At 43.4% G+C, this 23,315-nt stretch overlaps 1 protein-coding gene across 1 annotated transcript; it reads right to left on the bottom strand.

Moving 5' to 3' along the window:
* On the bottom strand, positions 1-17,945 carry LOC125625895 (aldo-keto reductase family 1 member B1). Its single transcript, XM_048828507.2, has 10 exons — positions 17,759-17,945; positions 12,886-13,053; positions 10,232-10,348; positions 8,531-8,608; positions 7,649-7,771; positions 4,599-4,705; positions 4,342-4,423; positions 3,330-3,413; positions 2,320-2,402; positions 1-599 (listed from the first exon to the last, which is right to left on the bottom strand). The coding sequence occupies exons 1-10, from the start codon at positions 17,822-17,824 to the stop codon at positions 557-559; spliced, it is 951 nt and encodes a 316-aa protein (XP_048684464.2). The 5' UTR covers positions 17,825-17,945; the 3' UTR covers positions 1-556.
* Positions 17,946-23,315: the final 5,370 nt, after the last annotated feature.

Below are 23,315 nucleotides of genomic sequence, written 5' to 3'. Positions count from 1 at the left end.
TAACGAGACAACGTTTTATTACAAGCGAAAAAACAGTTTTAGATTGCCAAAAAAGCTCCATTGTTTGGGAGAGCTGCACAGGTAGCAATGTCCATATTCAGAAGTCAACTGGCACTTCAACATGGGAGTGAAAGGCAAAGGAGTGTTCCAAAAAACAGGAATTTAACAGACAAGGCTTCAGAATTGGCTCTTCCAAATGACAGCCGTCTAACCCTCCCATCTGGGAGCAGAGAATCTCAATCACATTACAACCTGTTGTGAAACAGTGTGAAAAGAGAATTTGAACTAGTGTATTTTCTGTTCAACTTGAGCCAATCCCAGCCCATCTTGGCAAAAACACTCCCACGTAATAAGGAGGTCGAAATTATATTCAGTGTTTTGTTCTTCAGACTCCTTATAAAATTTCCTTTGAGCACATCTTCTGTAGCCAGAATAGAAGTACAGTCTGATAGCTGTAGTGTGAAAAACTGCTATGGGGACAAATGAACAAGTCAGAGGTAACAGCAGACGTGAACCACTGCCAGGGGTCAGGAAGCATGGCAAGACACCACCAGCTTTAATACTCAGCTTTGAAAGGATAGTCCTTGTGATTTGTGCACCTGAAGAAAAAGAAAAAGAAGAAAGGTTATTCTGAAATCTGAATTAAACACTGCTCATATTGGCATTGGTGCCTTTTTCTGGACTGAAGAGAAGGTTCTCAATGGTACACAAGTAGTCCACAAAGGTGTTAAGTCCCTATCAGCCTCAGAAACATATCCAGTTTATACACAAACTTCCAACCCCTTTGCATTTAGACATTGAGAAGTAACAGGCAGGGAGATCTGAATGCTTTTTAGATTAAGTGTTTACATTTGTGCTGTGTCATTCAAATGGTAAGTTTTTAGATTTTTCAACAATCCGTTTTGCTCTCTGAGCTTCATATTGCAAAGTGCTATGATCTCTATAGAAGTACTAATACTTCATACTAAACATGTCAAACTTCAACACTTAATATCCCTAATGAGATAGTGTCCATATTTTAAAAATGGTGGGGGAAGAAAAAAAAAAAGTCTGGCAGAGTGATCAACCGAGTTGTATATGACAAATAAGCTGGACAGCCAGGCTCAGGATTTGGGAATTTAACTCCTAATATTGTTTTCATTTCTCTATATTGTTGTCTCTTTAATTTCATACAGAAATGAAAGACTGCTTGCTAAATTTGTTATTGTATTAGAATTCTATTTACTAACCCCAAAAGACCCTGAAAAACTATCACTCAGTTTTGAAAATTTAAGCTTATTTATGTCATTTACCTGTTCAGATGGACATTAGTAATAAGAATTGGAGCTATTTTAAATTCACCCAAGGCAAAAAGCAACAACAAAAAAACACTATTGTTTAGGCTAAAACACCCTTACTCAGAGTTCTGTTTGACATTTGATTTGAAACAGGTTTCCTATACATTTAGGACAGCACCCTTTAACACTCAGTTCCAGGGATCATTTCAGAGTGTGACAGAAGAGTATTCTGGGATTGCCTAAAGTCAGAGACTTCCCACTCCAAAAATAGACTTAGTTGAAAAGAAACAAACTAAACAAAATCCCCCACTACAACCCAGCAACAGATAATCACAACTGCCCGATTTCCTCACATCCATCAAGCAAAAGGGAACAAAGGGATAATTTTGCATCATCATGATGAGCAAGGACATGTTCATGCACTGCTAAGTAGGAATGCAGATATATTTGGGTGGAAGAACACATGTTACTGGTTTCATCTTGGCAGGTGTTACAAGTCAATTTTAAATTATTTCATATTTATATAAAATTTATTTTATAATGTGGACTGAAAACTCAACTGACAGCACAGAAGCTGATCAATGCATCTCAAGTTTTAGGACTTCCAAGGGCAATTTAATTCCTTAATTCTCCACTGGAATTAAGTATTTAGCATGCTAACATTAAACTCCAGAGAGGTAGGTATCTCCATTCTACTGACAAAGCGTGAGACAGACAGTCAAAAGGCTCAATCAATATCACAGATCCAGTCCCATGTCAGAACTAGGTTTAGAACTAGAGACTAAGAACTCCTGCGTTCAGGCTCTTCCTTCTTGATAAATAAGTGAGTTTAAATCAAAGGTAGGTATGAAAAATAAGGCTACATGTTTACTACCGTGAAGATGTTAAAAACTGTCCTGAAAAAATAATTTTTGGACAGACCTGTTTGTTAGACAGTCCTGAGGCAAATTTCAGTTTGCCTTTTTTTTTTTTTAAACAATCTCTCTCTCTCACACACACAATTCCCGGATTTTTTAAAAAGTGTTTGCAAACAGTCACCTACATGGTGAATGCACAGGCTCTCCAGTTCTTATTAAAGGTGAGGATGGTTTCCATCTCCTCTTTAGTCAATTCAAAGTCAAACACCTGACAAGAGAAAACTTTTAGTTAGCTTTTCAAACAGTGTAGTCAAGACTTGGGTGATCTAAGATTCACAAGACTGAAAGAAAAGCTTCATAAACACTCCCAACTTGACCTGAAAAAAAAAAAAAAAAATCAGTGCTGGTTAGAAGCAATGATTGCTTTGTTCAACTAAAGTATTTCCCTTTGGACAGCTGCAGTCTATTGGCAGAGAAACATGTAAACTGAAGTGACAGACACGTCAGCTATACTGAAAGCTTTTGTGAACTGTTATAATAAAGACAATTAGCTACACATTCATCCTGGGCATTTGTTCATATTCATTGACAGCTAACTCCTCTGATTATGGGTAATACATTTTACTGGCTTGTTAAGAATACAATGCTTGAAAACTTCAGTGTTCCAGTTCATCCCATGTGTGTGTTCTCACAACTTGTTTAATTTGAATGTTTTAATTTAGCAAACAATCAAAGTGTTTTTAATTCACTGGTAATTCAGTAAAGTACCACTGAATTAAGAACAATTATATGACAAGCTGTGCAGTTAGTGAGTGTGTGTGTGTGAGATACCAGAGATTGGATCGGAGTAGAGGAAAGCTATTTTCTTGACACTGCTTTGTATACACTCAGGTATTAAGCAAGTTTTACTTGCCAGTTGTTCAGCACACAAGAGAAAGGAAACACTAACTAGGACCCTGAACAGCCACTTTGTGCATTTATTTTTAAGCCAGTTCTGCTCACTGTTGCCATTAATCCTGAGTGTTAGTTTAACCTTCAGTATACTGTATGTAACAGTACTAAAGAATCTTCCACCTCCTTATTTGAGAGTAACCTGGGAAGGGTGAGAAAGTATGGCTACCTTCCCCATAAGAAGTTTGGACTCCATCTAGTTACTACTATTCAAAGCCAACCTGAATGTTATTTGCAATCTTACCTTAAAGTTCTCTTCAATACGATGTTGTGTAACAGACTTGGGAATCGCAATCACATTTCTCTGGATATGAAACCGAATCAGAACCTACATAAACAGATCAGCAGGGTTACTTAAGTCATTCATCACCAGTAAGAGACCGAAACCTCCCTGTTCTAAACAAACAGTACTATTAGAGCAAAGATGCAATATGCACTAAGATGCAGTTCATCAGAACCATTCCGGTTCTAAAGCACCTCTTTTCATCACTACAGTACTCAAGGCCAAGCTGACACTTATTGAATCGCAATGGGTTGAACAGTGGTGGCCAGGTGAAAGCTGGACACTTCCCTTTCCTCTGTTTCACAGATTCATAGATACTAAGGTCAGAAGGGACCATTATGATCATCTAGTCCAACCTCCTGCACAATGCAGGCCACAGAATCTCACCCACCCACTCCTGTGATAAACCTCTCACCTATGTCTGAGCTATTGAAGTCCTCAAATCGTGGTTTAAAGACTTCAAGGAGAAGAGAATCCTCCAGCAAGTGACCTGTGCCCCATGCTACAGAGGAAGGCGAAAAACCTCCAGGGCCTCTTCCAATCTGCCCTGGAGTAAAATTCCTTCCCGACCCCAAATATGGCAATCAGCTAAACCCTGAGCATATGGGCAAGATTCACCAGTCAGATACCAAGGAAAGAATTTTCTGTAGTAACTCAGATCCCACCGCATCCAACATCCCATCACAGGCCATTGGGCCGATTTACCATGAATATTTAAAGATCAATTAATTACCAAAATCATGTTATCCCATCATACCATCTCCTCCATAAACTTATCAAGTTTCCCTTTCCTCTTTTATCCAAATAACCAGGTGATCATTAATTCCTTACCCTTACAATGAGATTTTAAGAATGGAATCAGATTGCAAAGGATGCAGAGTCTACACAAGATTAGAATGCTGAAACAAGAGGACACATTATAAAGGAAGCAGCAGATATCATGCAGCGACCTCACTTTGCTGGGCACAGATACCTGAGCTGGGGTTTTGTTGTGCTTGGCTGCAATCTCCTTAATCTTGGGGTCATCCAAGAGGGAAGGGTCCTCTGGTTTAGCCCTGTAAAAACAAGAGATAGAAAGTTAATGGTGGCAAGTTTTCATAAGATGACTCTACATACTAACAGAAACATGTACCCATTACAACTGTGTTACTTGTTCAACTTGCCTCAGAGTTTCAAGTTCAACATACACGTTGTCACTATCAGGCAAGTTAGGCTGCAAAGCATTCTTACCATGGTCTGTCAGGAGATCCGAGGGGACTGTATGCTGTGACAGAGATTCCTTTGGATTGGCAATACTTAATCAGCTTTTCCTGGGTAAGGTATGGGTGGCATTCAATCTGTGAGCACAAGGACATAAATTTACTCAGAGGCAGTCTCCACTAATGCTGCTGTGTTCCAGGGATCATTTCCTATTCCACTTACAGGAAATATCTTTGGTAGGTTGGCAAGTTGTGACTAATTACGAACCCTGTGTATGTTACACAACTTTTAGTTGGTTCGTATTTTATGAACTTTTCTTATTTTTGTGTTTTATCTGTTGCGTTTCAGTTATTACGGGATATTGCAAGGCAGAGGAGTGGATGCGGAGACCATACCTCACTTATATTTTAATCATCAACTTTGTTCTTCAAAGATTTACAAAATAGTCATCCTCATACTTATGCAACTGAAGCAGTACAATAAAGTTCGTATCCAAAAGTATAGCATAAAATCAGAGTAATCTAGTTGAAGTGAAATTCAAATGAGTAGGGCTAATTCTTCCAATTTAAAGTTTTCTTATTTAGCTTCCCTAGTTAAAGATACAAATATTTTGGAAAGTACCGTAGCATCAGTACTATGAACTGGAGTGTTCCAGACTATTACTTAAGAATAACGTAAGACTGTTTTGATGTTAACAGGTAAGGTACATTTCAATCCATTTATAGGGAAATTTCAGTACTGGTTACTGCTGTACATGAGTCCTCTTGTTGAAAGTGGCCCTATTCATCCAAAATGTAAATACTGAACAAATTTTACACATTAGATCGTTGTCTGTTATGGAATTTCTTTTCCAGACAATGCATGTGTGTGCCTACCATTAGTTTTAATGGGATCATCATCATCATCATCCTCTGCACACCAGGCAGAGCGGAGGAAAAAGACTACAGAACCCTTAATGTTGGGCCCACATTCTGGTAAGCTACTGCAGTACAATCCACAGTACAACCAGGATTACCACAAAGTCATGGGGCACTGGCTCAGTTTGGACAATTGAGGCTTTGGATAACTGAAGGGATTTTCAGGGTACCTACACATTGGGGAGCATAAACTTATTAAACAGACCCTATCCTGCTGGTCATTCAAACCATCTGGACTGCAGCTTTCAGACTGAAGGCCTTGAAATCTTGTGCTGCTGGCAGGTGGACCAAGACACTGCATTGCACGGGATGGGTTGCAGCCTGCAATTTTATTTATGGTTCTAGCTGCATTGCTGTTAGGGGACGGTCCTGTGGCAGTTTCCCAAAACTCCTAAAATAGTTTGGAATATTAGTCACCATGCAGCTTACAGCTGAGTCCAGCTGGATAGATGCTATGTGGCTATTTTGTTTCTGTGGCACAAAGAAATTCAGCTGCTCGTACAGTAGATCACGAAGGTGCCTGGCTGGGCTGCCCCTTTTCGAAGGTGCTCAAGAGGCAGAGTTTTGGCTATATTTAGTATGAAACGGGAACCAGCGACATTCTTGTGTCTCCGACACGGCTACAGACAGGCTCCTGAGATTTTTCTTCAGAGCTACGCTAGTTCATCGGTTACAACTGGCTCAGGGGGAAAGGCCTAACAGAATATACAGAAACTACTTCAAACAATTGCTACCCCCTGTTTACAGCAATGAGTGAGTACTCGGGTTAAAGGAAAAACTTTCCATCAAAGATGGAAGTTAGGATTTTTTCCAAAATGAATTGCAGATGGAATAGTTCATGTGTGTTTACAGAAGAATGTTTGAAAATATCTGCAAATAACTGAGTGTCCCTTTGGCCTTCCCCATCCCTTCCGCTCTAAGTTCTATGCTACAGAAATTCCAACTTAACATTTTCTCCCTCCCCCCAAAAAGAGAGCTAGTCTAAAGTATTTTGTATTGAATCAGAAATATGCTAATAATATTAGTCTTTGCACTGTTAGCTGGACATGAGCTCTAATTTATGAGCAGAAGACCATAGGATGCCAATTCCTTGGTTTGCAACTTTTACAAAAAAACAAACCCAAATGCTAAACAACGTTGCTTTTACAATGAAACACTTGAACGGAAAAGAGTCATTTCACCAGCCAACTCACTACTATCTTTGATTGTTTGAAAGAAAATTAATGTAACTGAATTGGTGAGGTATACTTTCAACATCCACAGGAAGGAGGCACCTATTGATTTTGAAATATTATAATTACTATCACTAACAAGATACAAGAATGAGGTTCAGATTTTATTCTCCATTTTCACTCAGGTATTAAAGTAACCCTCTCTTTCAGTTCTTTGATAAGAAAACCATTACTGAACTTGGATCATTTACACCATGGTACCAGAGAAGGGGGATAACCACAATCTACTTATTTTGTATTTGAGATTTTAAGAACAGACCAGTCAAGCAACTCAGTTATTTTTCCTACCATAGCCATTACTTAACCACCTCCATTATACTGTAGCTGTTGCTAGTAGCTGAAGTATAGGCAAGATGTTTGTTATAAACACTCGTATTCTCTCACTTATGGCTTAAGCCTGGCAACATCCTCTGAAGTCAATGGGAACGGAAGGTTCTCACTCAGCCCCTTGCAGGATGGTGCTCTTCGCTTTCTTAGGCATCGTCGATATGGCAGTCGATATACAAGGGGTGTGAACTGTACAGCATGCTCATGTGCTGCGCTCTAACTGCCCTGGTTAGACCCTGCTGGCGAGAACTAAAAAAGGGACCTAGTTTGCATTGATGCAGTCCCATTTCAAGCAGGACTACACTGACATGAACAAGGCACACTCTCCGACTCTGTGCCTCAGTTTCCCCACTGTAAAATGAAGATGATGATACTTACCTCTTTTGTATCGCATTTAGTGCTTTTCACCAGGAAATCATTGTAAGACCTATATATTTATTAACATTCACTCCCTCAAGTGCCCCTTCACAATTCTAGAAGGACTGAAAATGCCTTCTATCCCTACTCTATTTGCCTACTCTCTACTTCCCCACTGTAAGAGAAATGACATGATCAGATCCTCAGGATCCTGGAGACACTGAGCTGTTACCTTTAAGCAGCTTACCTGGTTGTTGGCAGGCCTGTATTTTAACCCAGGCTTGTTCAAGATTCTCTCAATCTGTTCGTGGTTAAAGTTGGAAATTCCAATGGCTTTCACCAGACCTGCATCCACCAGTTCTTCCATAGCCTAAGGGACAAGAGAATCTGAGTCTATGTAACCAGATATACAAGGCAGGGCCTAAATAAGGCATTCTTGCTGCCAACATGGTTTATTTCTTTGACGATAACCAGTGATAGGACACTTGGTTAGATTCGTCACATATGTTCTGGAGTCCACCAGGGGAAAGGGATGCAGAGAGAATGGTTCTTTTCACCCTCTTCTCTGAGGTTTCTTTTCTGGCTGTGAGTTTTTATGCATTTTTATTAATCGTACGAGTGAGTTAGGAGACACCGGTGTCAGACAGGCCACTATTCTGCCAGTGTTGGGTTATCCTCAAGATTGTGGGTAGTATATACACCTACAACTCTCCTTTTACTTCTGCAAGTAATAAGCAGAGCTGAGAATTTTTAACAAAATGTTAAAATTTCAGTGAATTTACTTTGATTATGTCCTGTCACCTTATATGTTTGTTAGTATTCTAGCAAAGAAGTTTTCTAGCCTGAATTTTAAGTTTGAATCCAAATGAACTGAAAATTTACACTCACATTTCCTGTGAGCTAAATTACCCAAGGCAACCAGTCAGAGAACAAAAATATCATCTGACTTGCATAAATATACAGTTAGTTGGAATATTTACATAGAATTCTAAGTGATGTGCAAACCAAGAATGAAGGTATTTAAAAATAATTTTGAATGAATGATAAATTCTTTGCAGAGAAATCAAATATAAAATAGATAATCTAAACCACAGAGCCAAAATTAATCTCAAACTGTAATAAGACTCACCTCCCAAGTGTCCAGAATATCTGTGCTACTGGGCAAGACCATGCCTTTCTCATCCACAGGAAACGGCTGCTCTCCAGCCTGTCAGTGTAAGGCAGAAAGTCTGAAACGTTCTCTGGTGAATTTTCTGCTGAAAAACTAGAAGTCTTGGGGAGTCAAACGGAACTCAGATTCTGTATAGCAACTCGAACTCTTAGGGCAGAAAAAGAGTAATAGTAACTCCTATTTAAGTAGTTACCTTACTCATTCTGGCAAGGTCTCCCTCCCTCATGCTACACATTCATCATTCCAGCCAGAGAATCCACCCCAATAAATAGGGTTAGATCTGTGGTTGGCCTGCAGTTCAGTGATAGATCCAGCAAAATAGAACAGTGACCCACCATAGTACAAGTACAGCTGAGTTATAGGTCTATTACCTATGGCTGTAGGAAAGTACACAGATTTTATATGTTGTCCCATGATGTACATAATGGTGCATTCCTTTATTAAGCCAGATTTATACCTGACTCCATCTGTTGCATGAGTGATGGTGTGCTGTTGCAGGCCTTCAGTGGGAGACTATGTCTAGACTGCAGGGAATGGGGAAAAGACAATGGAACAGACTGCGTGCATAAGTTACTGTCTATGCTCTTGCTATTATAAAAAGCTCCCTTGCCTAGATTCCTTTACAGCCTGCCTGCAGAACCAGTACAGCCTTATTTCCATTTACTTTGTCCACCCTAAAAAACAACTAAAAGATACTGGAGAGTGCATTTGGGAGTTGCGCAGAATACCAAGGAGAAGGTATTTTTATCAGGCTCGAACAGAAAAGAAGAGCCAAGACAAGGAGTGAGACATCACCAACTTCAACCATATCTTTAATCTGCATATGGACTTTAAAATGAAAGTTGCCAGTTCTGAATGCCACGGATTACAGAACAAGGCTCTTACGGCAGATGGTAACGACAAGTTTGTACTGTGCTTAGGGATTCCAAGGGCATGGGGTGGATGTTAGAGAGAAGAGAAATTAAGAGCTTATTTCACTGCCTGCTGCTTAACTAAGGTCACCTCTACACTACCGGTAGACTGATGCTGCTGCAATCAGTGCAGCAGGGGTTGATTTAGTGCGTCTAGTGAAGAGTGCTCTCCACTGGAAGGAGAGGAGTAAGGTAGTCAATGGGAGATGTGGTGTAGACACCGTGGTAAGTCGACCTAAGTTATGTTGACTCCAGCTAGGTTATTCTTGTGCCTGGAGTAGTGCAACTTAGGTCAGCTCACCCCGGTAGTGCAGACAAGGCCTAAAAGTGCTACTGCTAGCAACAAGGGGAAACAGACTTATTGTTAAGAAGCAAGGAATATAGCAATCCTTCCCATAAGAAGGAAGACAAACCAGTCAAGAAGAAATTGGTAATCAAATGGTCAAAGGTATAAACTACCCTGCCCTCAGACCTGGAGTTGATCCCAGGTTCATCTCTCCTTGGATCAACAGGGGGAGGGAACGTGGGAGAAGCAGCATTGTTCCCTTTCAGGGATGTAAGCCTTGTTCACACACCCATACAGTAAAGCTGAATAAGCAGCACAAAGAGTGATGCTGAGATATCCCGGAGGAAGCTCAGTCCTTCTTGAGGGTAAGGAGGTTGGGGCTGTAACAGGATAGCTTACCAGGAGGACAGTGCTTCTCCAGAATCTGTCAGGAAGAAACAAAAGTGTTAAACATTACAGTACCTTAAATCCCATAGGCCAGTGAATGAGATACAGATCCAGGTAATTCAGTTTCAATGCATCAAGGGTTTTCTGGCATGCTCCCTTCACCAGAGGTCTCTCATGGAATGTGGACCACAGCTATAAAAGGAAAACCAAGCAAAGCAGTGACCTCACAGGCAAATGCTCTTACAAAACTCTCCCAGTCAGGACAAAGTCATATTACACCTACAGGAAGCAGGTCTGGGAATATTATTATCCCCATTTACAGGCTCAATCTGTGAGCAGAGACAGAGGGAAAGTTTCTTGATGCTAGTATTTTCAGTAGCAGTTTACCTGACAAAATTGGGTTCTGGCAGATTAAAATGGTAACAAAATTTCACCAGTTAAGGCAACAATAAAAAGCCACTTATTGCAAGACACGGTATTTGGAAAGAGAAAACTAAGTGCTACAGGGTAATGAAGCTTTCCAGCCATCTGTGTCCAGAAGCAAGGAGATGGGAAAAACCTCCTGCATGAGTTTGGCTAGCTAAACATTTACAAGACAACCTAGACAGCCAATAGGGCTGCAAGTGCCTTCTGATTTGATCACCTAATTTAAGAGCCTAGATAAAGAATGATTTCGAACACATACAATGGAAAAAATTTATTTGGGCCCCCATGTTTTTGAATTGTCACATGGCCTGGATTCACAAGAGTACTTAGGCACCTAAGTCACAGCCTTAGGTTCCCCTGAGAACCAGGAAACTCCTGCCAAACCCAGCACGCACCTAAACGCAATTGGCACCTACATTTGCAGGGTAAGAGTTCCCTAGGTGTCTATGTTTCTGCCTCTGGACATGCTCACTGCTGCCCCCACCCTGAATCTGGATGCCTACGTCTCAGAGCAATGCACAAGCCAAGGGAAGATAGCAATTTGTCTGCCTAAGTCACATGTGGTGCCCAATCCGGCAGGCATGTTCAGAGGCCCACTACCAGATCAGGTATAATTCAAAAATCTCACCAAGGGGCACTCTCCTGGGACATGGAGGAGCCAGGTTCAATTCTCTGTTCAGGCAGAGGGGAAGAAAGGATTTGAAGAGAGGTCTGACTGACCTTTCAGGAGAGTGCTCCAACCACTGAGCTTTGGGATATTCTGGTGTGGGTCTCCAGTCTCTAAGGAAGCTATTCCATTCCAGATAAATAATGGAAAAGCAATTGGAGCAGGAGGATTGGATGATGGGTCTCCCAAGTGGGCGTCCTAATGACCATGCTACAGAGTCATTGTTATGTGCACGCAAAAGAGTCCCACAGTTCAATGGTTAGCCCACCCTCCTGACAGGTGGGAGACCCCTGTTTGAATCCTTTCTTACTCTCTGCCTGTGGGGAGAATTGAATGTGGGTCTTCTAGAGCTCAGGTGAGGGCTCTAGCCACTGGACTAGCAATCATACAGTGGACAGCCTCAACTTTGTGTGGTATAAGACACCCACGCAACTCATTCTCACAAGAAGCAGTTTAACTGGCTAAGGTGCTTGACATTGAGAAATCAGTTCCCATTTGTCAATCACTAGCAGAGACAGGTGCCTATTTCAGAGAGAGAGAGAGAGAGAGAGGGTGGGGGGGTGGGGCTTAGCATACACTTCTCTCAAACAGCATCTCCCATTGGTTAGGTTAAACAGCTCCCCACCTAGCAGGCTGGCTTTTCTGAATTGCATTCTTAGCTGTCCATCTCTCCCCATTCATTGGGCAGGAGCCCAGGCACTTCGCTCAGGCTTTGTGAATTGCAGTGTGCTCCTGTGATTTTCTAAAAAGAAAAGGAGTACTTGTGGCACCTTAGAGACTAACCAATTTATTTGAGCATGAGCTTTCGTGAGCCACAGCTCACTTCATCACATCACTCATGCTCAAATAAATTGGTTAGTCTCTAAGGTGCCACAAGTACTCCTTTTCTTTTTGCGAATACAGACTAACACGGCTGTTCCTCTGAAACCTGTGATTTTCTAGGCACCCAAAAGTTAGTGTCGCAATACTGAAATCCCTTTCTGAATACAGGCCAGTCTCAGAAAGCCACAACCTGGTCCTCCTTCCAGCACCAGAAATGGAAAGAGCCAAATGGTAGCTCGCTAAATTGCCCTCATTCTGGAAGTTGCACTGGAAGTGGGAGGCATCTTGTAGCCCCTAATGCCCATTCATGATTCAAGGACTTCAGTAACTCAGCAAGAGGTTAGGGGTCTATTACAGGAGTGAGTGAGTGAGGGTTCTGAGGGTTGTTATGTGCAGGAGGTCAGACTAGATAATCATGATGGTCCTGTCTGGCCTTAAAGTCTAGGAGTTCTTACCTTAACTCCAGCTCTAGGTTCTACATTACAAGCTCAGCATGGCAGGCAAAAACACTTGTCCCTTCCTCAGTCTTTGGAAGGGCACAATATTCCCACCTCCATTGCTGGTACGTTCACTGGAGAAGAGCCACTCCAAACAGGAGAGAATCCAAGAGGTCTTTTATCCTTCTCTGTGCATGCCCTTTATACCCACCCCATATGAACATGTGAAGAAGGAAACAACTCAACAGTGAAATGTACCATGTCTTGAATTGCTTTATCCCACAGAGTCAGAAAGGAGTGAAGTTTTCCATCTTCCTCCAACACCCTGGGTGCACTAAATCTGCCCCATGACCGTGATCTTCCTGCCGCAGCCATACCTTACTGACAACAAAGAGGTCCTCTCGTTTCACAACCCCTTCTTTGATTTTCTGCTGGATCCCATCCCCTACTTCATTTTCATTCTGGTACACGTAGGCACAGTCAAAGTGGCGGTATCCAATGTCAATGGCATCCTTCACTGCATCCTTTACTTTCCCTGGTGGAGACTAATAAAAATAATAAATTAAAAACCACCACCTCTCTAAAATACCCCATTTTCCAGGTGGCTAGAGGCTCAGAACCCCCAATAAAGTTTATTTATTTCTTCTATGGTGTTCACCTCCCAGGCATCTGGGCACCTTGCAATCACAACAAAAAATGTCTCTCTGTGGTTGTCTAGTAATTGTTATTGTCTGACTCAATGATGGCATCCAACAGTGCGTCTAGCAATCCATCCTGCATCTTATATGGATAGTTTAGCAAAACAAAGCTGCCTCACACCATGACCCTACTCTGGATAGCTGTCAAGGAGCAATTTCTGTGTGAGAGGGCTCTTTAGTGACACCCTTCAAGTGGTCCTAGGAAAAGAGCTATCTTGGGAACTAGCTGTCAAGGCTGAGTCCCCACTCTGGAACTTCGAGTGCAGAAGGTGGGGGCCCGCAAGGATTCTAAAAATTAACATTGGCCACTCCAGGCTTGTATTAAACTCCCAAGGTTAAAGATTTTCTCTGACCTTGGATGGGTAGATGCTGCCACAACCCAAGTGCAAAAAACACTTTTGGAACCCAGGAAGGCACACTTGGGAATTCCTCCCTGTGGGATACCCTCAAGCCCTTTCACTCCCTCCCACTCCCTCCCCCGCACCTGGGAAGAGCTGTGAAAGAAAACAAAGGAAATCAGTTTTGCCCCCAGCTAATTAAACAACAAATGCACAAACCTCTTAGGGACACAAAAATTCAATCCTGTTCTTAAAAAAGGTAAATTTTATTAAAAACAAAAAGAAAGAAAATACATCTGGAACTTAGGCTATTGCTAGGTTTTAAAAACACAATTACAAGGATTAAGCATCAAGATAGCTTCTTGAGGTCCAGCTTAAAGGTTACAAGCAAAACAGAAGCACCTGGGGATAGCACAGAGGAGTCCACAAGCCATAAAGAAATAAGAGATAAACCTAATCGTGTCTTCCTAGACATTTCCTGACCTACTTACATATCTGGGGTTTTAAATGAGTAGTTTCTAGGAATGCACTCATCTCACAGGACAGCAGGGGAGTTACTTAAGTACCAATGACCAGGCCTACGGTCTTGAACCCCTGTGCTTTGGGCATGCAGTTGAGATTGGTCTTCTCAAGGGAAGCGTTAAGCATTTGCCTGCCAACCATGGGAAGTGATCAATTCATCCTATGACACCTGAACTATTGAAAATCTGATGATTTTCTATACCTGGCCCAAAGCTTTTTACAGCATAGTTTCAGCCCTGTCTCTGCTCTGTCCCCTCTCTCTGGAGAACGAGAGACAAAGGGAAAAAATTTCCCCCCCAATTTTAAAAAGTTCTAACCTTCCCATAGGCTCTTTGTCAGGTGCCCACTACTTTCCTTTTACCTATGGACTTTAACCCTTTACAGGTAAAGCAAGTAGAGAACAGCTACTAACAGGGATTTTATAGCTAACTGGCTGGCTGGGTGTCCATAAAAGTGAGCTACCCACTCTTCATTTATCACACTAGCAGAAGCATGAGCCTATGAAAGGCAGTGCGGTGCACTGGGAAAAGCAAGGGACAAAGTCAGGTGATCTAAGTTCTGTATGATGATGGGCAGATGACATGACCACTCTGTCCCTCAGTTTCCCATCTGTAAAGTGAGGATACTAATAACTACCTTCTTTGTAAAAGTTTTTCAGCTCGATGGACAAGAAGTGCTATAGAAGAGCTATGTATTAATGATCACACAGGAAAGCATCCCACAAGAGGGGAGGCTGGGGAGATGCAGAAGCTTCCCGACCACTAAAAGAGTGCAATCACCACTCTGAAAAGAGAATAGGTAGCCAGAAGTAATATGGCAGATATACAGACTGCTGAGGGGAGGAAGATTTCAAATGTTACATACATGTTATCTCCCCCCCACCCCACCCCAAAAAAAAAAAAAGGCTTTTCCAGCAAGGATTCTTAGAGCTAGCCTCTGCACCTCAGAATGCACTCATCTCACAGGACAGCAGGGGAGTTACTTAAGTACCAATGACCAGGCCTACGGTCTTGAACCCCTGTGCTTTGGGCATGCAGTTGAGATTGGTCTTCTCAAGGGAAGCGTTAAGCATTTGCCTGCCAACCATGGGAAGTGATCAATTCATCCTATGACACCTGAACTATTGCAAATCAGGAACTTACCACAGTACCAGAGCTCCCGCTCTGTCCCTCAGGGCATATGGCTAGACAACAAGATGTAGACCAGTCCACTGACTGACATCTATGAACCAATATTAGATTTCAGAGTCTGCAGTGTGTATTAGATAAAAGAATTAGAAGGAGAACATTTTGCTCCTGCAAAAATAATAATTTAAAAATTCAGATAGTTGTCTGCATTTTCAGGTATTGCATAAATCCAGCTGTTGCTGCTGATTGCTATTTGATTTTGTTCCAATTCTGCTGGTCAAAAGTTGCTTGAAATAACAAGTTTGCTTAAACACTAGCTTGCTGCTCTCAAAAGGTAAAAATAAGCAGACATTGGATTTCAGGTTATGCTATGGTATATGCTATCCAGCACTTGGGGCCTGCATAAGGTAAGTGCTCTGTGCAGGAGCAGTATGGGATCCTCGGCCTGTAAGAGGCCAGTGGGAAGAAAGACCTATGGAAATTATTTATAGGTCATAGTGGCCACTGTGTGTTCATATTGTTCAGCACGTCACCTATTCTAATCTACTGTAGCGTGCTGTTTGAAATAGCATTTTACAGGATTGTACTATAGAACATCAGGGTTAGAGGTCATCTAGTCAAACCCCCAGTTCAAAGCAGGGCCAATCCCCAATTTTTGCCCCAGATCCCTAAATGGCTTCCTCAAGGATTGAACTCACAACCCTGGATTTAGCAGGCCAATGCTCAAACCACTGCACTATCCTTCCTCCCCATATGAGACCCTGTCAGCTTTGTGGGACCACATAATGCAGAGCTCTGCTGTAAGGCATAAAACAAAGGCATACACTTTGAAGTTGCAAGTCAAGTTGGGGTCTGGGCTATGAACACCCCTTCCTAGGCTTCAGAGCCCAGGCTCTAGCTTGAGATGCAACTACAAAGCGTTAGCATGAGCCCTGCTACCCCAAGTCAGTCAACCCAGGCTGGCAGGCTCGCTACCATAGGCTATGTAGACACACCTTACTTTAGGGATACCAAACAGATTAAAACCTTGGATCTCCACCCTGCATTAACTTAGTATTGGAACCAACACATCAAGCAGTGGATAGCAAAACCATTGCATAAAGCGGACACAGAAAAGTGCTTTTAAAAATGTAAGGAATAGCTCTGTTCACCTATAAATCTGTTTGGAACATATAATGGTTTCACAGACAGAAAGCATGAGTTAAGTTTAATGACATTTTAGCAAGATCCACTGTCACACATTTGCCATATCTCTAATAATAACTACAATACTGCTTCATACTTCAGTAGGACTTTCCAAGAGAGGATGCTCTTTATGAGCATTAATCCTCTCAACACCCTTGTAAAATAGGTCAGTAATATCCCTGTTTTACAGACAAAAAGGCAAGCATGAACACTTTCCTCAAAGTCACACACAAGTCTGAAGTCAGAATTAGGAACAGAACCCAGAAATCTAAACTCCTGGCTGTATTAACTAAAATGATAAATTCTTTCAATCCCTCTCCCCCACCCCCAGGGATTGTATGCCTTGCTAGTTATGAATCATCAATCACATGCCGTGAAATGTACAAAATACAGACAGTGGCTGCCCTGAGTTTTCTAGAAACTACCCTTGTATGTTATTTCACTTTTAAAGTGATACCAACAAACTTCATGAGACTTAAGGGGATATTCTTTTAAAAGCCAAGTAATAAAAAAATCTAAGGCCAATAGAAAAAATTTTAAAGAAAAGGCTAATAAAAACAGCTGTTTTAAACAGAAAAAGAGTTCTCTTGCAGTGTCTGAAACCCAAACATTGCAGAAGAGCCTAAAAATGAAACTGACTTCTTTGGTTTTTAATCGATTTTCAGCCAACCAGAGAGAAGTGATAAACTGAAACTTGAGCAGTAACAAGGAAATTGCGTTTTTAAAATGCTCTTTTTAAAATAGGGGAAGCTAACTGTAAGAGAGGCAAAGAAATTAGGCCAGACTACACTATTTTAAAATTGACAATGGCTCTTTAAATAGGCCAGTCAATTTCCTAGACAAATTTTGGAGCGCAGGAAGCCTTTACACTCCTTCCTCTCCCCCCCCTAAAAGATGCATGAATTACACACGAGGCGCCATGTGCCCAACAACTTTTAATAGCTAGGCTCAGACGCAGCAAAGGCCGGGTATGGAAGCGTGACACACAGCAGTATCTGCGTTACATAATGGCCATAGGCGAGCCACACTGAGCGCGTACAGACACCGCCCTCCACCTCCCCGTCCGCAACCCAGGCCTTGCCGGCGCATCAGGGGACAGGACGCTTTGCACCGGGGGCAAATCGTGCCAGCGTAAGAAACCCAAATAGTTTGTACAGGAACTACCCAGTGCTCAGGAGGTGCCGGGGCCGGCCAGAGCTGCCCGCCCTGTAACAAGAAGCCAAGCAGAGGCCGGCAGTTTTTGGCACACCCTTTGCAAAGGGAGGACCGGACCCAAACGGGTCCGCAGCTGCAGAGGCAGCGATGGGGAAGGGATGCAATGCACCCGGGCGCAGGCGCTGGGGACCATGCCCTAGACCCCAGCTCCTGCAATGACGGTACCTTCCAGGTGCCGAGCCCCAGGATGGGCATCTTTGCCTTAGTGTTCAGCTCCACGCAGGTCCCCATAACCCCAATTCTTCGGCCCTCCCTGGATCGCCGTCCCGGGGGGAGCGAAAGCAGCAGCCGCGCTTTTTATTGGAGACTGGCCCCGCCCCGGCAGCTGGTCTCCCGGGGGCGGCTGCGGCGGGCGGGGAGAGAAGGGAAGGGCTTCGGGAGGGGGAACGCGGTGCAGAACAGCCGCCGCCTTCCTGTAGCCAAGCAGCCGCGCCTACCGCCCTGGGAGTGGGCGCGGCTCAGTGCGCGCTGGCCTGGGCAGCCTGCGGGCGTGGGTCTCCTGGCAGCATGAGCGGCAGGTGACGGACAGACCGCGGCCTCCCCACTGTTGCATGCTCCGGCTCGCCTGTTGGGATTTTCTGCAAAGAGCGGTTTCAGAGTAGCAGCGGTGTTAGTCTGTATTTGCAAAAAAAAAAAAAAAAAAAAAAAAGGAGGACTTGTGGCACCTGAGAGACTAACCAATTTATTTGAGCATAAGCACATCCGATGGAGTGAGCTGTCAGGAAAGCTTATGCTCAAATAAATTGGTTAGTCTCTCAGGTGCCACAAGTCCTCCTTTCCTTTCTGCAAAGAGTGACACGAGTAGCTTGCAGATTCCTCCCTCCAGTGCATGCCAACCTCAGGCGCAGGCAGTGCAGGCTATTTTCTGCTGAGGACAGAGCTTTCAGGGACCTGCAAAGGCCAGGCCGTGTGTGCCTCCAGCTTTCCATTCTGGAGGGCAAAGAGAGAAGCGTGTGTAGCCATCTACCAAAAAAGTTGGGTGGGATCAGGAGTGAGCATGCACCAGTGCCTCTGCATCAACACGGAGGGGAGGTCTTTTCCCTTGACTCTCCGTCTCACTACCTCTATACAGATAAAATACAAATGAAACAGAAACTGGAATGTGATGCATCATTCATGTTCTGTACTAGGGGACAGAGGGAAGGAGGGAGATCTGTTCATGGCTCGCTAACCTTTCCTCATCTCCCATTCGTTGTTCCTTTGAGACCTACATTTTCAGAAGGCCCCTCTCATTTTAGGAAACTCCATTTTGGGGGACCCAGTTATAGGAACCTCAGAATCTCAAATTAAGACCCCCAAGTTAGGGGCCACTTTTGAAAATTTGAGGCAGGCAGAGGCAGTGGCTAGCCTGTTGCTTCTTCACTCGCTATTTTTGTGCTGTCCTGTTGCAATGGCAATGAAATGTAGCTGGTGCTTCTGAAATTACATTGCTCTGGATTGAATTTGATCTTTTTATAATTTGTAACAGATCCATGGCCCACCTAGAATTCCTTAGTTGTCACTGTGTTTTCACAGCGTCGTCAGTCAGAACTTCAAGGCAACAGACTGCAAGAGGAGGTGATCAGGCCACTAATATTTTCTGGGCAGTGTGAAAGATCATTGCCCAGGCTGACTGAACCCACCAGTCCAACTCGGGTGTCCAATGCTGTAAACGTTTCAATGCAGCTCACAAACCTGTTCAGTACAGGAGGGATCCCACACCTAACCAGCAGCCTGACACAAACTGTCCCTTTCTTTTCATCTTGCCTCATTACCACAGCCCTAATGTGACTCTTTCATAGTAGCGAGCAGTACAGTTGACTAAGGAAAGTGTGCAGGGGTGGCAGGTTTGTATAATTTTTTGTGGTGCCCAGAACGGGTCCAAGTGCCCCCCCCACCTGCCCAAGGCTCTGGGAGGGAGTTTGGGTGCAGGAGGGGTGCAGGCTCTGGGAGGGAGTTCGGGTGCGGAAGGGGGTTCTGGCTCTGGGAGGGAGTTTGGGTGTGGGGTGTGGGCTCTGGGCTGGGGCAGAGGGTTGGGGTGCAGGAGGGGGTGCAGAGTGCGGGCTCCGGGAGAGAGTTTGGGTGTGGGGTTGTGGGCTCTGGGCTGGGGCCGGGGGTGAGGGTGCGGGGTAAGGCACTTACCTTGAGTGCCTCCCGGAAGTGACCCGCATACCCATCTAGCAGCGGCTCCTAGGTGGGGAGGCTGGGGGGGGTCTCCACACGCCACTGCCTGCAGGCACCCATTGGCTGCAGTTCCCAGCCAATGGAGCTGTGGAGCTGGTGCTCAGGGCGGGGGCAGATGCTCCGGGGGAGGCGCGTGGGGGCATCAGGCAGGGCTGGGGGAGAGACCCGGCCCCAAACACTGGAGTCGGGTCCCCATGGCCCTGAATATTCTTGTAGCACAGACACCAGGGGCCCGTATTACTCACTGCCCCTGAAAGTGTGGGATCTGGAGTGGGAGGTTGAGAGGGGAGATGTCCATTAAAAGAATCTATAATTTAAAGTGAGGCCCAGAATATAATTGTTTGAAGTATGTGCACACAGTTCTGCAAGAGTCACTTTAAGAAAAAAAGGTGAGATTCTTTAGTAGCACTAAGCACTGGCCTCGCTCTGCTCTCACTGAAGTGAATGTTGACATAGGAGCAGAGTTTGATCTACTCTGAACATCTTCCAAAATCCTACTCAAAGGCCTGCTTCACCACTGCATTACTCCCTTTTTTTGCTGTTGTGATGCCATTAATTTTAATGGAGTAACACTAGTATTAATCTGGAGTGATGCAATGGTGAATCAGGCCCTAAGACTGCTATAGCCTCCCACGTCTAACCTCACATATATTTATTTTCTCACTCATTGAATGCCAAGTTAGTGCAAGTTACACTTCTCTACCACTTAGACCCTATTCCTGACCATTTTACACCTGGCACAGAACCACATTTTACACCTGGCACATTCAGTTTACATGTAGTCATTACATTACAGTTTTTAATGTAGTCATAAACTGAAAGGCAAAGTCCAGTTGTGCAAACAAAGGTAATAACTTTTGTTCCACTCTCAGACTCATACAGTTCTGTATATGCTTGAAATGAACCATTTAAAAATCAAGCAGGTAATCACTTATGTCAAGTTTCATTAGCAATGTTTTAATAACCTTCAGAACCTTTCCTGAGGATTTCATTTCTTATCAAAATGCTGACTCACTCTGTGTAATTTTTTTTCATGTTTATACAGTCCTTTGACCATGTAAAGCAAAGTGGTAAGTATTATTTATATTTGGCTAAATGTTGAAAAGTTTTGAGCACCTGCAATTCACAATCACCATGTCTTGAAATTCAGCCCATATCTCATCATCCTTTCATCCAAAAGTCCTGTCATAAACCTAGAGCTAAGGGTAGCATAAAATCCCTCCTTTACCTGTAAAGGGTTAAGAAGCTCAGATAACCTGGTTGGCACCTGACTAATAAGTGGAGAAGATACTTTCAAATCTGTGGGGGAAGGTTTTTGTTTTGGGCTTCGGTGTTCTCTCTGGTGACAAAGAGAGAGACCAAGCAAGTAATCTAGCTCCTAATGAATGATACATCTAAACTTACAGAAATAGTAAGTAATAGCAAGGAAATGCGTTAGAGTATCTTTTGTTTTAGGTTGTGAATTTTCCCTGTGCTAAGAGGGAGGCTTATCTCTGTTTTTTGTAACTTTGAAGTTTTGCCTAGAGGGGAATCCTCTGTGTTTTGAATCTTATTACCCTGTAAAATTACCTTCCATCCTGATTTTTACAGAGGTGTTTCTTTTACTTTTTTTCTTTATTATAAAGTTCTGTTTTTTAAGAATCTGATTGGTTTTTAGTGTTCTAAAAACTCAAGGGGCTGGTCTGTGCTCACCTGGTTTACCTATTTGGTTGGTAGATTATTCTCAGACCTCCCCAGGAAAGGGGGTGAACGGGCTTGGGGGGATATTTTAGGGAAATAGGAACTCAAAGTGGTCCTTTTCCTGAATCTTTGTCTAACTCACTTGGTGGTGGCAGCAGTACCCATCCAAGGACAAGGAAGGATTTGTGCCTTGGGGAAGTTTTTAACCTAAGCTGGTAGAAATAAGTTTAGGGGGTCTTTTATGCGGGTCCCCACATCTGTACCCCAGAGTTCAGAGTGCGGAGGGAACCCTGACAGGTCCCATAGTACTTCACAAGTTAGGGACCCAACCTTGCACCTTTGAAGTCATTGGGAGCTATGCCATTGACTTCAAATACTTGAAATATTGTTATAGCAGGAGCCACTTTGCGGCACACATTGTCTTCCAAGTTCATTTTCTTAGTATGTGAGTAGTGTCCTTTTTCTTTTGAGAAGTGCTGTACTGCAGTATTGTCACAGTGTTTCTCTGTGGGGGAACTGCTGGAGGCCACAGGAGAGCTTTTTTCTGCCTAAATCTTTCTAAGTAGAGTTCATTCTTGAGGAAGACTTGCTCCCAGGGAACTGGGCTTTGGCATTTGGGCTGTGATGCCTAAAAAAGGAAAGGAGTACTTGTGGCACCTTAGAGACTAACCAATTTATTTGAGCATAAGCTTTCGTGAGCTACAGCTTACTTCTGAACTGTAGCTCACAAAAGCTTATGCTCAAATAAATTGGTTAGTCTCTAAGGTGCCACAAGTACTCCTTTTCTTTTTGCGAATACAGACTAACACGGCTGTGACTCTGAAACCTAAAAAAGGAGTTTGCCTATGTGTCATTTGTGACCACTTTTGTTTAAGGACATATATAGAGAGAGTAAAATAAAAAGTTGCACTAACACTACACCCAGACTCTATGTCCTCCAGTGGGAAGCTGGTCTGCAAAGCCCAGGCATCTGCTATGCTTTGTAGAGGGGTGACAACATATGTAAAGTGCAAACTAGATACCATTAACTTGGGTTTGCATAGAGACTGGGAGTGACTGGGTCATTACACATATTGATTCTATTTCCCTAAGTTAAGTATCCTCACACCTTCTTGTCAACTGTCTAAACGGGCCATCTTGATTATCACTACAAAAGTTTGTTTTTTCTCCTGCTGATAATAGCTCATCTTAACTAATTTGCCTCTTACAGTTTGTATGGAAACTTCTACCTTCTCTGTATGTATATATTTATCTTCTTACTATATGTTCCATTCTATGCATCCGATGAAGTGAGCTGTAGCCCACGAAAGCTTATGCTCTAATAAATTTGTTAGTCTCTTAGGTGCCACAAGTCCTCCTGTTCTTTTTGCGGATACAGACTAACACGGCTGCTACTCTGAAACCTGTCATTACAGAATAGTTTAGGGCAGGAATTAAGAAGATTTCTGTACCCACTGAAACTTGGAGGCAGACTATAATTATTCAAACTGGAATTTGCCCAGGTTGCCAAGATTAATCTCTCTTACTCAGGCAAAATGCGCCATGGGAACGTCCGTGCCTACACATGGGGCCTGTTCCAGCTCCCAGAAAAGTCAATAGGAGCAGGCTCTGTCGCCTGGGGATTAGGCGCCGACTTTAGCTGGTACTGGTGGGTGCTCGCCCCCCTGGCCCCACCCCCATTCCAACCCCTTTCCCAAATCCCCACCCCTGCCTCCCCCAGGAGCGCCACATTTCCCCTCCACCCCCCTCTCTCCCAGGCTTGCGTGTGGCAAGCCAGGGAGTGGGGGAGAAGCGGAACAGCAGAGCGCTCGGGGCGAAGGCAAGCTCATCTCCTCTCCATCTCCTCCTGTGCCCTGGGTCTTAATCCTGTGCCACTGAA

The sequence above is a fragment of the Caretta caretta genome, chromosome 1 (genome assembly GCF_965140235.1).
Source record: "Caretta caretta isolate rCarCar2 chromosome 1, rCarCar1.hap1, whole genome shotgun sequence".
Classification (NCBI taxonomy): domain Eukaryota; kingdom Metazoa; phylum Chordata; order Testudines; family Cheloniidae; genus Caretta; species Caretta caretta.
Note: the sequence above shows the minus strand (reverse complement) of the source record. Positions and strands in the feature narration are given on the sequence as shown.